General features: G+C 40.0%; 1 protein-coding gene across 2 annotated transcripts in view; it reads left to right on the top strand.

The window, feature by feature from the left end:
- The window catches only part of RASEF (RAS and EF-hand domain containing), a 77634-nt gene extending 62493 nt beyond the window's left edge, over positions 1-15141 (top strand). For both annotated transcript variants that reach the window (XM_055350844.2, XM_019032994.4), the window contains 3 exons: positions 1635-1754; positions 4193-4269; positions 11935-15141. In XM_055350844.2, the coding sequence (XP_055206819.2) occupies positions 1635-1754; positions 4193-4269; positions 11935-12040 (303 nt within the window). In that variant the 3' untranslated portion in view covers positions 12041-15141. The remainder of the gene's footprint in view (positions 1-1634; positions 1755-4192; positions 4270-11934) is intronic.
- Positions 15142-17886: the final 2745 nt, after the last annotated feature.

The raw sequence follows: 17886 nt of genomic DNA, 5'->3' as shown, positions 1-17886 counted from the left end.
TATTTTTTGAGTATCTACCTGGTTCCTGTGTAGTAGTCTGGGTTCTCGGGATATATCTGTTAAGAAAACAGAGCCCTGTCCTTATGGAGCTTGTGTTCTAGTGGGGGAGACAGATGAAAAGCAGCAAACATAGATCAATAAATGAAATGATATGCTAGAAGGTGATAATGTTATAGAAATAAAACAAGAGCAGGTTAAAAGGCCTGACGATAAGGAAGTGGGCTGCGGTTTTCTTCAAGGTAGCCTCGCTGTGAAGGAGATATTTAAGTCGAGACTTGAAGCAGGTGCCCTTTATCTCTGTGGCTTTGAGAAGTCATTTAGATGCCTGGATTCTTGGGCTTACTGAATTGAATATTTGACTAATAACTTTCAAGTGATGCCCCTTGCATCCTGAGATCATCAAAGAACACAATTAACGAGCGCATTAATGAGCGAAACAGCTAATTTTGGAGAGGGCCATTCATTCCCTTCCTTCCTTTGATTTTATTACACTCTGGAGCCTTCAGTCCAAGGAAAGTTGCTGAAGAGAAAGGAAGTCAATTATGATTTCATGTTGAGGCACGTTTTTTGATCCTGTATCAGGAATAGCCCCAAACCCAATGAGTACGCAGGTATCTTTAGTCACTGCAAAGAGTAATTTCCACATGTTTTCATCAGGGCTACCACTTCTCTTATTTAGGAACCAGAAACTTGTGTTTCTGTGCTAGTCAGGTTGTCTTCTTGTATTCTCATCATAGCCTGCTGAGGTGGGATATGCCTTCATTCAGTCCTTCATTTTACAGACAAGGAGACTGGAGCGGAAAGCTGCAGAGACTTGCCTGACCTCACACAGCCAGTGGGTCCAGCTGGTGGAGGGCTGGGTCTCAGACTTGACTCTGCCACACTCATCTCACATTCTGTGAGCTTCACTGTGACTGTGGGACCCTGTGACAATTGCATAGGCTGACATGGGAGGCTTATCTTAGAATCCATTACTTTGAAAGATTGGTACTTGACTCTTTCTTAGAAAAATGTTGACCTTCAGGACTTTTATATTTTGCTTTTGTTGTAAACCAGAGAGCAGTGAGTGTGGAACTTCCAAACTCTCTTTTTGTTTCATTATAGTTGAAAAATTACTGTGTGTTTTATAACTGTAATAATGAACTTGGCTTGTGATCACTATTGTTTAAAATAACAGTTGTAGAAAATTATGTGGGCAGCACAGCCAAATATGATTCTGTGGTCATGCCTTTTGAGTTTATATTGGCTTGTAGTGCTCTGTGTGCTGGAGATAAGAAATTAACAGATATGTGTTTCCTTTGCCGTAAAATTGATTAATCCCAGTGCCTTTTAGTCTTTTCATTAACCTAAGGATGGGGCATTATATAGAGGCAAGGGTTATGGAGTTAGTTTGGACCCAGGCCCTGACCCTTATACCTTCTTATTTAACCTCTCTGAATTTCAGTTTTCTCTTCTGTAAATGGGAAAATGTATGGCTGTTTTTAGAGATACTTTGAGGTTTAAAGATATCCTCTATATAGGATTTGGCACAAAGGAGGCAAAGGGAAAATGGTAATTGCTGTTGCTGTTGTTCTGTGGTCATCATAATGTGTCCAGTGTTTGATGTGTGCCCCATTTTTTTTTCTTCCTGGTAGGATGCAGCCCATGAGACTGTTCCCATCATGCTGGTAGGAAACAAGGCTGACATTCGTGACACTGCTGCTACAGAGGGACAAAAATGTGTCCCTGGGCACTTTGGAGAGAAACTGGCCATGGTAAGAGTGAGGATGCCTCAGAATTGGAAGAGAACATAGGGGTTTAATGGCTTTGAAGTCGGTGGCCTTTCACTTTTGTCTACCTTTGCTTGAGAGGTCCTTTGACAAACCTCCCCCATCTGAGGCATCTGTCCTTAACACAGGCAAAACTGCCATGACTCCCACCTCTTTTATGCTAAGGATTAAGTCTCTTGGGAAAATAAAACAATCACATAATCATTTTCTCCCATTGAGTATCATTGACAAAAAGGAACCCAAATAATCCCATCATCTTCCTCCTCCCTCTTGCCTAGTTCCTAGAAACCTTCTCTAGTTCTGGAATCCAAGTAAAGGAAGAAAATAGTGTCTTATTTTGAAAAGATGGCTTTGGTTTCAGAGGGTTATAATGCCAAAGGCAGAAGAAGGTACAGTGTCTCACCTGTGTGGAAGGGAATTGGATGACTTCTTTTCTTCTCTAAGATTTGTGTTTAGTTGATATAAAAAATCATTCCCATATACAAATGCATATGCATTTTGGGGTATACATTTGTATACAGGAATAAACTCATACCTATTCAGATTGTTGTCATGGGCAGTGCTTATTCTCCCATCAGTGTCATCTGTCATCATGTCAGAATGCTACCTGGCTCTGTTATGACCTGTCTTACCCATACAAGTAGTCAGATGCACTTTGGGTCAAATAAATTAATATTGCAGCAGTCTGATTTGATGTTGATAGTGTTGTCTGTCGTCAGCACCAGGAAAGGACTACTCTGTAGCATACGTATGTGAACTTCAAAAAGAAGTTTCAGTTTTAATATTTTAAGCTGGAATAATCATTCTTGTTTTAAAATTTAGAACTGCAAACCAAATGTGATAAATGTCAAAACTAGGCAATGAAATGCAGAAGAGATTCACTCAACCCGTATTTATTGGTATCCACCATGTAACAAACACTTCATTGTGTGCTGGGCCAAGAGCAGAGAACAAAGCAAACAGTCCTTGCCCTCGTATTGTTTACTGTCTGAGGGCGACAGATGTTAAACTCATGAAATCCACATGCTAGACATGGTCTCACACAGATACTTTGAAATCTAGTTATTCTTGGCTGCCTGCCAGCTTTATTCCCTCTCCATGATTTCGCAGAGTTCCCAAAGTTTGCTTCCTTATGCATCTCTTGACCTCCACAGTCCTGCATCCTCAAAGGCAGTCTCTGTTTCACCCCATATCATCCTGGATGTAGAAGTCAACACCAGCACTGATGGTTTCTACCAGAAATGCATTTACTTTGTGGTGTTTGCAGATTTTCTATGGATTTGTGGGCTTACGAGTAAAGGTCCCATTGTGGCATTTTTCCCCATTTCCTGGCTTTTCTCATTCTCCCTGTTCTAGAGCAAGTGTCACCTCCTTCCCTTGTCCCACACAGGACTGTTTAACCCACACCTAGGCCCACAACACTTAGTTCTCCTTTATTAAGAGAAAATGTCTCCAGCTAGTCAGACAGGCACACAAAAATAACTTGAGCAATTATAATTATGGCAGCTGCTGTGCATGAGGATTGCAGAGTGCTATGAAAGTTTATGATGGGAAGTCCTAATACAAACTTTTCAGGGTTAGGAATGACTGAATCTTAACTACAAGGAAGGATTACCTAAAAATCCCAAAAGTAGGTAGGTGTCAGACTGGTGGAGGGTGGAGGGAACCTAGGTGATGAGAAGAGTAGGTGCAAAGGTCCCAAGGTGGGAAGGCTTTGCAGACACTGGAGAATTAGAGGAAGGCCAGGGAAACTGCAGCTCTGTGAGTGAGGGGGGATAAGTGAGGTGGGAGGTGAAGCTCAGAGCTTGCCTGGGGCCACTTGAAGCTGGGCCTCATTGGCCATGGAAAAGCATTTTCACATTACCTAAAGACAAACAGGAGGCATTGAAAGGTTTGAAGCAGGAGAGTGACATGATATCATATGCTCTATGGCTGGGAGGTTGAATAATAGAGAACTAGAATGTGTCCATTGGTTTCAGCAAACGTGGAGGCTACTGGATCCAGAAAGGAAAAGTTAGCGGGAAGGAGGGTGTGTTAGCTGCTGGCCAAAGGGAAACAGACTCTTGATGGACATTTAATTCCTGAGTGGTTACCTTGAACTCATTTTTATCTGTCTCAGAATATTTGATAAAGAACATTTGGTAGCATGTGTTTTGACTGTTGGAAATAAAAACCTTCAAACATGAAATATTCTATTTTTTAAATGTAAAGTAAAAGTCCTCCAACTAGGAACTTTTCCTGGAGTAACTATGCTTAAACCATTTTCTCTGTAAGTACTGGAACTCTGAATTCAGTTTCTTAGCTATTAGTTACTCTTAGCATGCTCAGTAGGAACATATTTTTATTTTACTGATTTTAAAAGCTAAAATTTCAGGAAACTCAGTGAAGGGCTTCATTTAATTGTGTGTATTTCTTTTTTACAGACGTATGGGGCATTATTCTGTGAAACAAGTGCCAAAGATGGTTCTAACATAGTGGAAGCTGTTCTGCACCTTGCTCGGTAAAGTTTGGGAAAATGGATGTAGGATTGTATTTTCGCTTGTTGCATATGTCACATTTCTTTTCCATAATGTGCAGATAGAATATATGCGGGAAAACACTCTCTTATCTGTCAGTCATGGTGGGAGAAATAAATATGTGGACATTATAAAAACTGGCAACGTTGCTGTCAACACTGGCAAAATATCTTTACTACCAAACAAAAGAGGTGCATCTGAGGTGTCATTGACATTTCTGAAAAATGTCACCACAAAGCTAATAGTTCACGTGTATGAATCATTTCCAGGAAGCAGATTTTATACACAAGGGACTATTATGAATACAACTGTCTATTATGATATTTTCCCGGGCAAAAGGGGAAAAAGAAACAAAGCAAATTGTATGTCATGCCAGTTAGAAACACTTTGTCAGAATTATTACCCAGGTAATTATTAAGCTAAGGCAATAGTGTTAATAATAAATAACATTTTGGATGTACAATAGAATGAAAATGGCATCATTAAAGAACTTGGATATAAATGTATGTGTTTTAATCCTTGAAGTAATTCTTAGGAAATAACATTCTACATTAGATTTTTCCCTCCTACCTGGTTTTCTGCTATAAATGAAAAGATTATTCTTTACTGGCCTAGAGGGATTAAATATCAAAAAAAAGGAAAAAAATCAAAATGTGCATTACAAATTTCAGGGCAATCATCTTTAGTTGCAGACAAAGTTAAAATATAACTTTAGGCATGTCATTCTTTTTCTGATTATTTGTAAGGTTTTATAAGAATCTTAATTTTAGTATGATAATTGGCCTTTTCTGCTAGTAAACATTGATAGTTAAAATACTTTGCAATATCTTTAATGCTGTTTTTCAATTAATGACTTAGGGCCGGGTGCAGTGGCCCACACCTGTAATTCCAGCAGATCCCATTGGTTTCAGCAACATGGAGGCTGCTGGATCCAGGAAGGAAAAGTTAGCAGGAAGGAGGATGTGTTAGTTGCTGGCCAAGAGGAAACAGATTCTTGATGGACATTAATTCCTGAGTGATTATTTTTATCATTTTTATGAGAGGCAAGGCAGGAGGATCACTTGAACCCAGGAGTTTGAAACTAGCCTGGGCAACATAGTGAGACCTTGTATCTATTTAGGAAAAGATACACACACACACACACACACACACACACATACACATATGCACACATACATACACATATATACATTAATGACTTGGCATTTATAGTGCTTAATAAAATAGAGTTCTATTAATAGAATGTTTGGACTAGGGCCACAGGATAAACTGTTGCCCTCACTTAAGAGAATCAGGAAATGGACTTCGGGAGTCCTGCTTGGCATTAGTTTGTGGCAGGGTTGGCAGATGCCCTGTATTCACACTCAAGAGTCTTTGAACATTTCCCTCTTTGACATCAGTCCAGGAGAGAGAGTCACCTCCCCCTACAACACTGGAAGTCATTTTTGTTTAAAGCAAAAACAGTGCTAACCTTGAATGTGACCTAGCACATTTTTTCCTTTTGCATTAGGCTGTTTTGTGCATCTCTATAAAGGAATACCCGAGACTGCAATTTATAAAGAAAATAGGTTCAATTGGCTCATGGTTCTGCAGTCTTTACAGGAAACTTAGCACTGGCATCTGCTTGGCCTCTGGTGAGATCTCAGGGAGCGTTTACTCCTGGTGGAAGGTGAAGGGGAGCCAGCGTGTCACATGACGAGGGAGCAAGGAGAGGGGAGGGGCTACTCTCTTTTAAACAACCAGATCTCCTGTGAACTCAGAGCGAGAACTCACTCATCACCAAGGGATGGAGCTATGCCATTCATGAGAGAGCCACCCGCTTGATTCAATACCTCCCACGAGGCCCCACCTCTAACACCGAAGGTCAGATTTCCACATGAGATTTGGAGGGGACAAACATCCAAACCATTTCATCTTTTAAAAGAAAAAAAAAGTGAATATTTGAACACATATACATTCAACTAAATTCGATGGGTTTTTTTGTGTGTGTTTTTTGTATGTTTGTTTGTTTTTGGCTGTGAATAGTAGGAGAATCATGGACTAATATCACATTTGTGCAAAAAGAGTCAGAGTAAAACTTTTATCTGTCGGGCTGAGTAACAGATTCCACGCACTTATGGGTGCACAGGGAACACCAGCTATTTTGGCTCAACAAGCTACATTCAGTAAAGAGGGGAGAGTTCAGTAAAATGCAGAATTTGACTTCACTAAAGATCAAATAACTGTTGGATTGTCAGGATTTTACTTTTCAAATGGTGTGTTGGTGTTTCATTCACATGTTGCTGGGAACTGCTGGATGGAAGTGATATAGTTGCTGGGACAGATGGCAGTAGGGAAGGATCTGCAGGTCTTTGGAGCATCCCTGGGATGCCTTAGCCTTGGTCAGCGGAACACTGCATTGCTGCTCCCACGCAGTAGTAACAGATGCAGCAGGTCAAGCCTTGCATGTGGTTACTAGCTGCTCCCCAGCATGTTGGAGGATTATGGTGTCAGGAGGCTCAAAGTCCATTCTTAAATCTATTTCTAAATAGCTATGAGGTCTTGAACCAAGTCCCTGTATTTCTTTTGGCAACTCTAATCTGTAAAATGAGGGAGGGGCCTAAAGGAAATGATCTCAAAGGTCCTTTCTAATTCTAAGAGCCTATGACTCTGTATATGACAGTCCGTACTCCGCTGAATATCTTAATCACTGTTTAATGCTCAGTTGTCTTATGGGGTCATATTAAAGTTAAATGGCTCCAAAGTGCCCCGGTGAAGAATCGATTCTCTTTATTATGTCATAAAGATGGGAGAGGCTGTAAGTTTCCTGTGCCTTTCTCCCCATCTGCTCCTGTGTGGCATGTTGGGTCAGCCACGTGTTGGCCCTGCTTACAATGAAGCTTCGACACTAGCTTGTGTGTGTTTACTTAAAACACCTGGTTTGCAAAAGCATTTTGATAACTAGGTTATTTCAGCTGCATAATGGATAGGTTACAGTTATTTTAAAAAGCTTTAGACAAGTAAAGAAATAAGATAAGCTTCTTGCGAATCATTTATCATAGAGGTTTTTGTTTTATTGTTATTGCATTATGGCCTGGCTTTGGGCTTCTAGTGATGTTAGTGATGTGTTAAATATAAGAATTATAAATAAAGCAAACATATGAAGACCTTAACTGCTTTATACTTAGCCTTCAGATTGGCTTTTCAAAGTACTCAACCCTTAAATGGAAATGTTATAGTCTCCACGGGTAAAATTACCATTAGTTGAAGCTTTACAACCTTGGGAAATTTATGTATAATGCAAAACATATATGTTCTCAATTTAGATTTCATAGGGTGAGATCATATAATGTCATAAAACTAGGAGAAGGTATGGGTTTGCACTGTCTGAAACAATTTATTTTTAAAGGGAGGCCATAAATATTTGGTTAACAACCTGAACTACTCTGCATTTTCTTAGAAAATCTTTCAATCCCAGGAAGAGTTTCTCCTAGGAATGCAATTTCCATATAGTGCTGATAGGTCATCGTTCATAACCATTGTCCCATTAGTAAGTAAATTTTCCATCACCAGAACCACAGGCTTTAAACATTTTGCAGTAGATTCAAGTTCAAGAGGCATTTAATTATCAACTGCCTGAAATTGGAGAAAAACACAGAAAACTTAGGCTGATGTATCAGTTCAGCATCAGAGCTGAGCCCATTGGGTGTAAATCTGAGTCATTTAAACTGCAGTTTAATAAGACTGAGTTTAAACTGCAGTTGTTAAGCGTATGGTAGATTTTGGTGAGCCCTAATTTTCCCAGCCTTAAATCTGTTTTAGATGTTTGGAATTGTATCTTTATAATTTCCTTAAAGTGGAGCATGCCTGCATTTTTGGCTGAAGGCCAGATGAAAATGTGGGTATATACTTTCCCCCTTAATATTTGCTTTCAGGTTCAATAATGTCTGCATTATGGGCACTTAACATGTGCACAGCCCCATGGTATGTTCAATAGAGACATCAAGGGATTTAAAGACTGGCCTTGCAATTTAACATTACAGAAAAGAACATGACAATATATGACCAGGCAGCCATATGGTACGTAGCTGATAGAGGCCATTGGATCTACAAGAAGAGAGAGATGTGAATTGTTCAGTGAAGATGCTATGGTTATTGTACCCATTTTACAGAAGAGGAAATTGGAAATTAGAATACTTAATCTGCTTGCTCAGTGACACAGCTAGTAAGTGGCAATGTGAGGACTCTTCACCACCAACCTGGATCACTGGCTTGCTGCTTAAATGTTGGTAATCTCAGGGTCTCTGACTGTCCTCTCTTTCTTTTCACTCTGTCTGCCTAATGTCTTCCATCCACACAGCTTCTGGAACCATCTCTACCTGGTAACTTCCAGTTTTTGTATTTTTAACCCCTCACGTCTTTTTAAAATTCCATAAGCATAGAGTGAACCCCCACCGGAAATGCCATAGCCATGGTGACTCTGCATATCCAAATCCTGGTGTGTTCATGTGGCTTTAAGCTTGTTCCTCAGTCTGCATTCCCTTTCTCGGGAATCTACCAAAATTATAATTAAACAATAGTCACCTGGAGTCAGTCTTGATTCCTTTTCTCTCTTGCTTCACCCCTTGCCTCCAGTGGCTTCTGAAGGTCATCTTTCAGTCTCTTTTGAATCCATGCATTTTTCTCGCTTTCTCCCTTTTTCTGCTTTGGTTCAGGCCTCAAAATTCCCTACCTGGGCTAGTGCAAGAATTTCTGCCTCAGAGTTTCTCCAATATCAGTTCATCCTCTACTGTGGAATCAGGTAATCTTTATAAATAAAGATCCAGTTAATATTTACTTTCTTGCGTCCAACCCCACATTGGTGTCTTACTGACAACACAGAGTCCCAGCTCCTTAGCATGTGGCTGATAGCCCATCACAGCCTGATATGGTTTGGCTGTGTCCCCCCCCAAATCTCAACTTGAATTGTATCTCTCAGAATTCCCATGTGTTGTGGGAAGGACCCCGGGGGAGGTAATGGAATCATGGGGGCCGATCTTTCCTCTGCTATTCTCGTGATAGTGAATAAGTCTCACGAGATCTGATGGGATTATCAGCGGTTTCCACTTTTGCTTCTCTCTCGTTTTTCTCTTGCTGCCACCATGTAAGAAGTGTCTTTTGCCTCCCCCAATGATTCTGAGGCCTCCCCAGCCACGTGGAACTCTAAGTCCAATTAAACCTCTTTTCGTTCCCACTTTTGGGTGTTTTTATCAGCAGCGTGAAAACGAACTAATACACAGCCTGACCTTTCTGGTTGAATTTCTATCTCTTTTTCCCAAATGAATGATAATCTATAGACACAGCAAACTTCATCCAATCAGGCCAAGCTCTTATGCCTCTGCCTTTCTGCATGCCGTTCCCTGCATCTGGAATCTCCTTTTCTATTCTTTCAAAAGGTCTCTCCAATGTCAAAAGTCTCTGTGAAGCCCCATTTCCGTGAAGCCCACAACACATCTGTGGGCACAGAGTGCATCTGTGGTAGCTGCTGTCTCAGGACCATGAAATTATTTATTTAGACATCTGACTCTCCCTTAAAGCTCACTAGCTGAAGGTCCCAGAGCCTGGCATAAGTTGGGCATTTATTCAATGACACAACGACCAAGATTTTGCATTTGGAAGTTGTGTTACTCTTCCGTTGTCCTTGTAACGAACTCCCACAGATGTAGAGGCTTAAATAATGCAAATTTATTATCTGACAATTTTGGAGGTCAGAAACCTGAAATGAGTCTTCCCGGGTGTTAGGGTTTGAATTGTGTCTCCTCTTTCTTCTCCTGAGTCTCTGTTGCCTCATCTGTGAGGTGAGGATAGTACAACTCACCCATCTCCTGTTGGGTGTGTGTGTTTGGGTTATATATCAAATATGAAAAACATGTATATTGCATTTACCAGCTGTCCTATAGCTAGAATCAGTTTATTTTTTTCCCTGCTGAGATGTCTTCTTTCCAATTCACAGTGCAGTGGATTTTGAAAGGTAGGATTTATCAGCACCTTCTGCAGCTAAGCTGGCCAGTTTGGTAGCCACTAGCCACTCACAATGTGGCTAATCCAGTTCAGATGTGCTGTATGCATTCAATATAGACTGGATTTTGAAGGCCTTCTACACATTATCTCATTAATAGTGTTTTCATTGACCACATGCCGAAATGACAATATTTTTGCTCTACTGGGTTAAATAAAGTATATTAATAAAATTAATTTTACCTATTTCTTTTTACCTTTTAAAAATCTGGCCACTAAATAATTCAAACTGACATGTATGGATCCCATTGTATTTCTGTTGAGCAGTGTGGCTCTGCTGGAGACACACAGATTCCCGCTAGTTTCAGTTAAGTGCTTCATCATAAACCATCCCAAAACTTAGTTGCCCAAAACAACAACCAATTTTTATTTCTCACAATTGGCAGAGGTGGCTGGATGTCAGCCGGCAAGTTTCTTGACTGCTTTTGCATGAGTATCTCCTATGTTTGCAGTCAGATGGCCACTGGGGCTATGGCTCGGGCTGGATGTCAGCCACCAGGGTGCTTCTCGTGGCTTCACTCCACGTGGCATCTCAGTCCCCAGGGCCACTCTGGTGGCCTCTCTCCATTGAGGAACCCTGGACTCCTTGAACCCTGGACTTCAAAGGGGGTAGAGATTGCTGCAGCCCCGCATTATAAACACTTGGGTTTAGAAGCCACAGAATACCATTTCCTCCATATTCTATTGGTCAAAGCAGGTGGAGAACCAGCTCTGACCAAGAGGGTAGGGAATCAAACCTTCACCTGTTGATGGGAGAGGCATCAGGCACTGACAAGGAAGGGCAGAATTATCTGGGGCCATCTTAGGGAGGCACTCATCTTGCCCGCAGAGATAGCCGTTCAGCTTGTCTAAGGTGAGACTTCTGGTCTTCACATTTCACAAGCATCCCCAGTGGCTACACCTGGAAGGATACTTCCTTAGGGGGTTTTCATAAGATCTTGGAGAGTAAGACATTTTTTCGTGAGTCTTGCCTCTGGCAGTTAATACTGGAAGAAGCTTACGATGACAGAAAGGGATGGTGGTAAATCCATTGTTACCTCCATGATCATGTATAAATCAAGAATGGTTATAAAATCACCATTGCTTTTGTTAAGCTCAGCAACCATTACATGAAGCTGGAAACCTGGTTCCAGAGTGTTAAGGAGCAAGCTGTGTGTATCGCAGGTTCTGCAGCATCCTGAAACCTCAGGAGAGAGTGAGGGGAGAAGGGTGTGTGTGTGTGTGTGTGTGTGTGTCTGTGTGTGTGTGTTTGTGTGTGTGTGTGTGTGTGTGTGTGTGTGTGTGGCCTGGTACTCAGAAAACAGGTGCTGGAGCCAGCCTGTGTGGTTTTAATCCCACTTCTGTAGTCATGTGACCTAAGGGAACTGTCTTAACCTCTTTTTGCCCTCATTTCCTCACATACAAAATGGGGCACAGCAAATTTATATGGTTCTTATGAAGATTAAGTCAAGACCTATAAAGCATTAAAACAATGTCTATAAGGCTGTGCAGACACTCAGCATGGCTATTTTTATTTCTACAGAACCATCTGTGGCTTAGTTTTTATACCTCAGTAATCCTCTCTCTCTCTCTCTCTCTCTCTCTCTCTGTGTCTCTCTCTGTCTCTGTCTCAGAGAAGTGAAAAAGAGAACTGACAAGGATGACAGCAGATCCATTACCAATCTAACCGGGACCAATTCCAAAAAGTCACCACAGATGAAGAATTGTTGCAATGGCTAAATCCCAAACATCCTTGGCCTGTGAAGTCTTCATTTCCAGAATACTGAATTTGTGTGACTTATTTGGCTCTTAACAGGGTGGCACATCCTACTGACACTGCCCTATGGAGAGTTACAGTGCAGGAAACCTGAACCCTGCTCTCAGGTCCCTCTGGAACTTTGACTCTTCTTTGTTTTGTCTCAGTGAGTGATTTGGGCCCTCTGGCTGAATAGACTAGTCATGTCCTTACAGGTCTTAAAAGATAACATGTAAGTGTTTTTAAAATGGTAAAAAAAAAAAAAAAAAAGAAAAGAAATCACATGCTCAGATCAAAGCTGTAGAGGAAACTGACATAATTAGATTCATGTGGTAGCTGAATTAGGTTACCCACAAAGTCAGCATTTAAATATTTGATACTAAAGTTCTAGTAAGAAGGGATTCTCATCCTAGCTTTGCTGTTAACTGGCCTTGTGACCTTGGACATGTCACAAGCCCATGTCGGATCTGTTTCTTCATCTGTAAAATGTGCAGCTTGCCCTCAAAGGCCTTGCAGCCCTTGGCACCTCAGATTCTGTGGGAAGCAGTAGGACAGAGAGTGTGGTGGCCCACAGTTAATAATAGAACTATGGTTATTCCTGCTTTTTAATATTGGATTATTGATTTTTCTCACTTCTGAAATAAGGACAGAATTTGATTAAAAAATGGAAACAGAAATATCTATTTTTTATGTATAAAGAAACATGTTTGAGACAAAAATAGTTGTATATAAAAGGATATTTCATAATCTCAGAATAGTTACAAAGCTCACTGCTTGAATTTGGTGTTAAAAATTCTAATGAAAACATGTAAAGCCACATACTACTGAAAGCTCAATGCCCAGGAAAGTTGTCACTCTTCACTTAAGGGAGTGGTTGCCAGGGGCTGAGAAAGGGAGGATGGGGAGTGACTGCTAATGGGTATGTGGTTTCTTTGGGCGATGATGAGAATGTTCTGGAATTGGAATAGTGGTGATAGTTGTATAACTGTTTGAATGTACTAGGAACCACTGAATTGTATACTTTGAAAGGGTGAATTTTATGGTTGTGAATTATCTCACTAAAAAAAAATGCTAGTACTTAGAGTGATGTAACATTTTGCAAAATGTTCATTTTCGTATCCCTGCTGATTTCAAACCTTCCCATGGTTTAGAAGCATAACCTGTAATGTAATGCAAGTCCCCTAACTCCCTGGTTGCTAACATTAACTTCCTTAAGTAATAATCAATGAAAGAAATTCTATGCATGGTTTTGAAATAATGTCCTTAAAAGAGGAATCACCATTAGGAAAGGTGAGTCAGGGTCCTTTGTTTAATGTGACTAGTGGCTCATCATCACCAGTGACCTGGTTGGGCCTACTCTCCTTCCAGAACCTGCATTGCTTCCCAGACGTCCCCACTGAGATGCCTCTAAGAGCCAAAGGAGTCAACACCTGAGCCTAGGGTGGGGCTACAACAAAAGATTCTAATTTACCTTGCTTCATCTAGGTCCAGGCCCCAAGTAGCTTGCTGAAGGAACTTAAAAAGTAGCTGTTATTTATTGTATTATATAAGCTAAAAACATTTATTTTTGTTGAATCAAAACAATTCCATGTAGCAATCTTTTTTCTGTTCACAGTGTTTGTGATAGAACCTTAAATTCCGCAAGCATCAGTTTTTTGAAAAAATGGGAATTGACCGGATAGTTACAGGCAAAGATTATAAATAGCTACAACATCATTTAACTTTTATAAACATGCCTTCTCCCTATTGAAGACATCTGATATTTTTGCTGGAAAGTTGGATCTATCCTCAGTAACTCTGCCATGAATTCCTGTTTCCTGGTTCCAGAAAAAGAAAAGATTACATTTCTGATCATAAAGAATGTCTTGCATATGGGAAATTTTTCAAAATAAGGGGGGTATTATTTATGTGGCATGGCAAAACTTTTGCCATGGCTGTTTGTCTTAGTGGCATCTTTTGATGAGATTGGATCAGATATATGTAGATGCTGATATATGGGACACATGTTTAGGTTTTGGTGCAGTTGCACAAAACTGTGTTAGTTTATATGTTACTGTGTTGCCTTTATTTATTCTCTCCAAAGTGTCTCTTTATATTTGTTTTACAATCTGTAAAAGAGTATACCAGAATACAGAAGTATTTTCATAGTCTTTACCTCTGGATTGTCCTGTCACTATACCCACGTTGATGAGATTACACCAGTGCCTTTGATGGTCAACCAATCATCTTTAAGTATTTGAGCCCTGATAAATATTTTGGTAACATAATCCAAATTAGAGACTTAGAGCTCTGGTTAGCAGTCATGTTTAAAGAGAAGCTTCTTAAAGCTCTGTATGCTGCAATGCTGGGAGATTCATGATTATTACCAACGTTTTGATTTCATGAAGGTGTTCTCAAATTTAAAGCACATTTTCAGTAAGAACAAAAATATTTAATGTTTTTATCTTAGACTTGATACATTTGCATATTACTATGGAAGGTATTCACCTTGTCCCTGTTTTTCTTTAAGATATTTTAAAATCATAGTTATACTACAGTCCTTTTTTAAATGCATCCTGATACATTGTAAAATATTTTAATTTCATTGTGGAAAATAATGTTGGATAAGGAGATATTTTTCACTGTTAACTTTTAGCCCATGCATTTTCATAATTTATTTTTTTCACTTGCTGCTTTATATGACATATGTGACATTTGATTATTTAATACTTGATGTGATCTGCATAAACCCAAGTTGCACAACCCTCCTGCTGAAGATAAAATTGAGGTTAAAGATAAAGATTTATTTTCATATTTGTACAGTGATCGGCTTCAGTGATGGTTTTTGTGGGCATTTATTGTGTGTGTGTAAGAAATTTCATATGTATATATTAAGTAGGCCTCTGAGTATTGAATAATTGTTTTATGATTTTGATTTATATGGTTTACATTTTCATTGTGTGGGCCATATTTCGTTTATACTGTTTATTTCTCTTCAAACCTTAATAATTATACCATAAAGTGTAATTTTTATAGCAATGCAAATGTCTAAGGAACTACAAATATTTTCTACGTTGTAAATTCAATAAAGCTTGCTTCCTTTGGCCTTTTGAGTGTTTCCTTCAGCTTTACTGCAGATATCCCTGAAGTAATTTTAATTCTAGGATGTGTCTGCCTGAAACCATACCTCTAAAACACTTGTCTTTTCTGGCCATGGCAAGCCGAGTGTTGGGAGAGAAGAATGCATGCCTCGTATTCAGTGCTGTGGCACAGACAAGTCATCCTGGCCAACAGGGCAGCAGGTAGACCAGCTTGGGGCAGGACAGCCAGGAATAGTGAGGCCTCTGTAGAAGAATGTCAGTGTTCTGGCCATCCGCACGTCCTCTGAGGAGTTAGACCTTTTCTCTGATTCTCACCCCTTTCTTTCTACCCCCACATTCCCATGCACCCCAATAGGCTGAGGCTACCTGCCCTCACTCCTGTTGTACCTTTTAAAATGTGTCAACATCCTTCTTGTCCTTTTACTTATTACATAGACAGATGCCCCATGCCCTTAGCCACTTTTGTCTACTGCCACCTCCCTTCTGTTGTATGCAGTGCTTGATACTTTAATTGTCCTAATTGTTGAATGGATGGCCAAGGAATTAACTGGTTAAATAAGGTAGGCTTTGCAAAGAGTGTCTGCCAACACCCACCACCACCAACACACACACACACAGACACACATACATGATGATGGTGGACAATATAAGTACGAGGCAGTATAATGTCAATGGGTATGAGCTCTGAGGCCAGCCTGCCTGGTTTGAACCTGGCCTCAGATGTAGTAGGGTAACTATGAACAAGGGACTTAACCTCTGTGTATCCCAGCTTCTTTATTTGTAAAATAAGAATGGTAACAGTACCTTTCTTGTGGAGTTGTTCTGAGAACTAAATGAGTTAATGTATGTAAAGGGCTTGAATCATGTCTGACACTTTGATTGCCCTCAATTAAAAAAAAAAAAACATTTTGCAGCACCATTGGCTGCATCGGTCTTGTTCAAAACCCTGGGTACGCCCACCAATGAATAACAGAACTCCAAGAGTATGCCAGGTCACATGGGGGATAGAACATTTTAGAGGATTCTCTTTGACATTGACTACCAAGTTCATTGACTACCTTTCATGTACTTTCTTGGTGTTTCAATGGACACAAAGTTGGGGTATCATATAGGATAGGTTATTGTGTAGGGTGGATTAACAGAGGAGGAAACAATTGAGAGAGAAATAAGGGTCTGAAAGTTAGAATGGAAAAGTGTGAATGGAATCATGATTAGGGTAGGATCTCCATTTACTAATGGCTGCTAGGATCAAGTAGTGGAAGGAATGAGGAATATATTGGAGCCTGACTGGGATTTTGAATCTAAATGATAGCAAAAGTGGTAGTGGGATAATGGAATTCTCTAACTAAATGGAAACCAAACTTTATAATATGACTAATAGCTTGTTGAAAAAGAAAGATTGCCCATAGATACATCCCCAAATCCACACGATGGGAATGAATCCCCAGGAAAGCATACCATTTTGCAAGATTTAAAATAAAAAGAACAACTTTTCTTTCCAGATATCAGCATTAAAATATGTTTCCATAGCTGAAAATAGAGAAAAAGATAAAAATACTTCAACTTGATATTACAGGGTAAGATAAATTTTCATATGCAAAATTCTAGGAATAACCATTTTCTTTATTTTTCTCTGCAATTTTTTTTTGCATCCACATGTAAGATTTATTTGTGAGTTTATACTAATTTTTTGTAGAGGTGGGAATTTAGTTGTAAGGCCCTTTAACTTGTGATCTGTCTGGCTGGTAGTTCATGAGCCACATTTCACAGCATTTGACTTAAGATTTACAGAGTTCCTCATTGTCCTTGGGATGTTGGCTTTCTGAATATCTTTAAGTCCAAGTTTTCCTGCACGTTTTCCCATTGCTGGGCAATGGAGTAGAACTTGAGAGCTGGATAATTACCTTTTCAAAGAGAGTCTTATGAGTAGTTCCTGTTTGATTTTAAGGGTAAAATTTATGTTATTTAATTTGCCACAAATCTCTTCTTGCTCATTTTAGAAATGGGTGTTTTACCCTTTAGATAAAATCTAAAATCTTCTTAACATGATGTTGAAGGCTCTCTGTGATCTGGTTCCTGCCTGTTCACTCACCAAGTCAGTCAATATTTACTGAGCCCCACTGTGTCCTGAGTGCTATTCTAGACAGTGGGGATACACAGTGGATAAGACAGACTGTCAAAGAGATTACATTCTGTTGGGGGTCGACATCAAACTCGTAAACAAAAGGAAGATCCACATTCTGCCTCCTCCCACATTTCTCCATCCTGAAGTCTACACTGGGGCACAGGAAACTGTTCCTTATACACTCCATGCTCTCTCACCTCCAGCTGTTTACTTAGGCTTTGCTTTCTGCTTGGAATACCATTGTCCACTCGAGTTTCCCTACCCAACTTCTGTACATCCTGCACACCTCAATTCAGAGATCACTTCCAGCAGCTGTGTCCAACCCCAAAGTCTGAGCCAGATCCTCTCCTCCATGCATATCTGCCCCAGTGCCCATCACACCACTTTATTAGACTGGGTTGTCATGATCACTTCCCTTGTGTGCCTGGCATGTCCAGTTATTCCAGCCTTCTTTTACACTTTATTGAGTGGGGGATAAACTTTCTCCTCCATGGATGCACACTTCAGCAGGCTCATGACTTTTCTGATTCCTCTAGATCAGGGTTTTAAGATTACTGTGCCACGGACCTCTTTGAAGCCCAGGAACCTCTCAGAATCATGTTTTTGAATGAATAAGTATTTTAAA

Source organism: Gorilla gorilla, chromosome 13 (genome assembly GCF_029281585.2).
Source record: "Gorilla gorilla gorilla isolate KB3781 chromosome 13, NHGRI_mGorGor1-v2.1_pri, whole genome shotgun sequence".
NCBI lineage: Eukaryota > Metazoa > Chordata > Mammalia > Primates > Hominidae > Gorilla > Gorilla gorilla.
The sequence above is the reverse complement of the archived record's forward strand: the minus strand, read 5'-3'. Positions and strand labels throughout refer to the sequence as shown.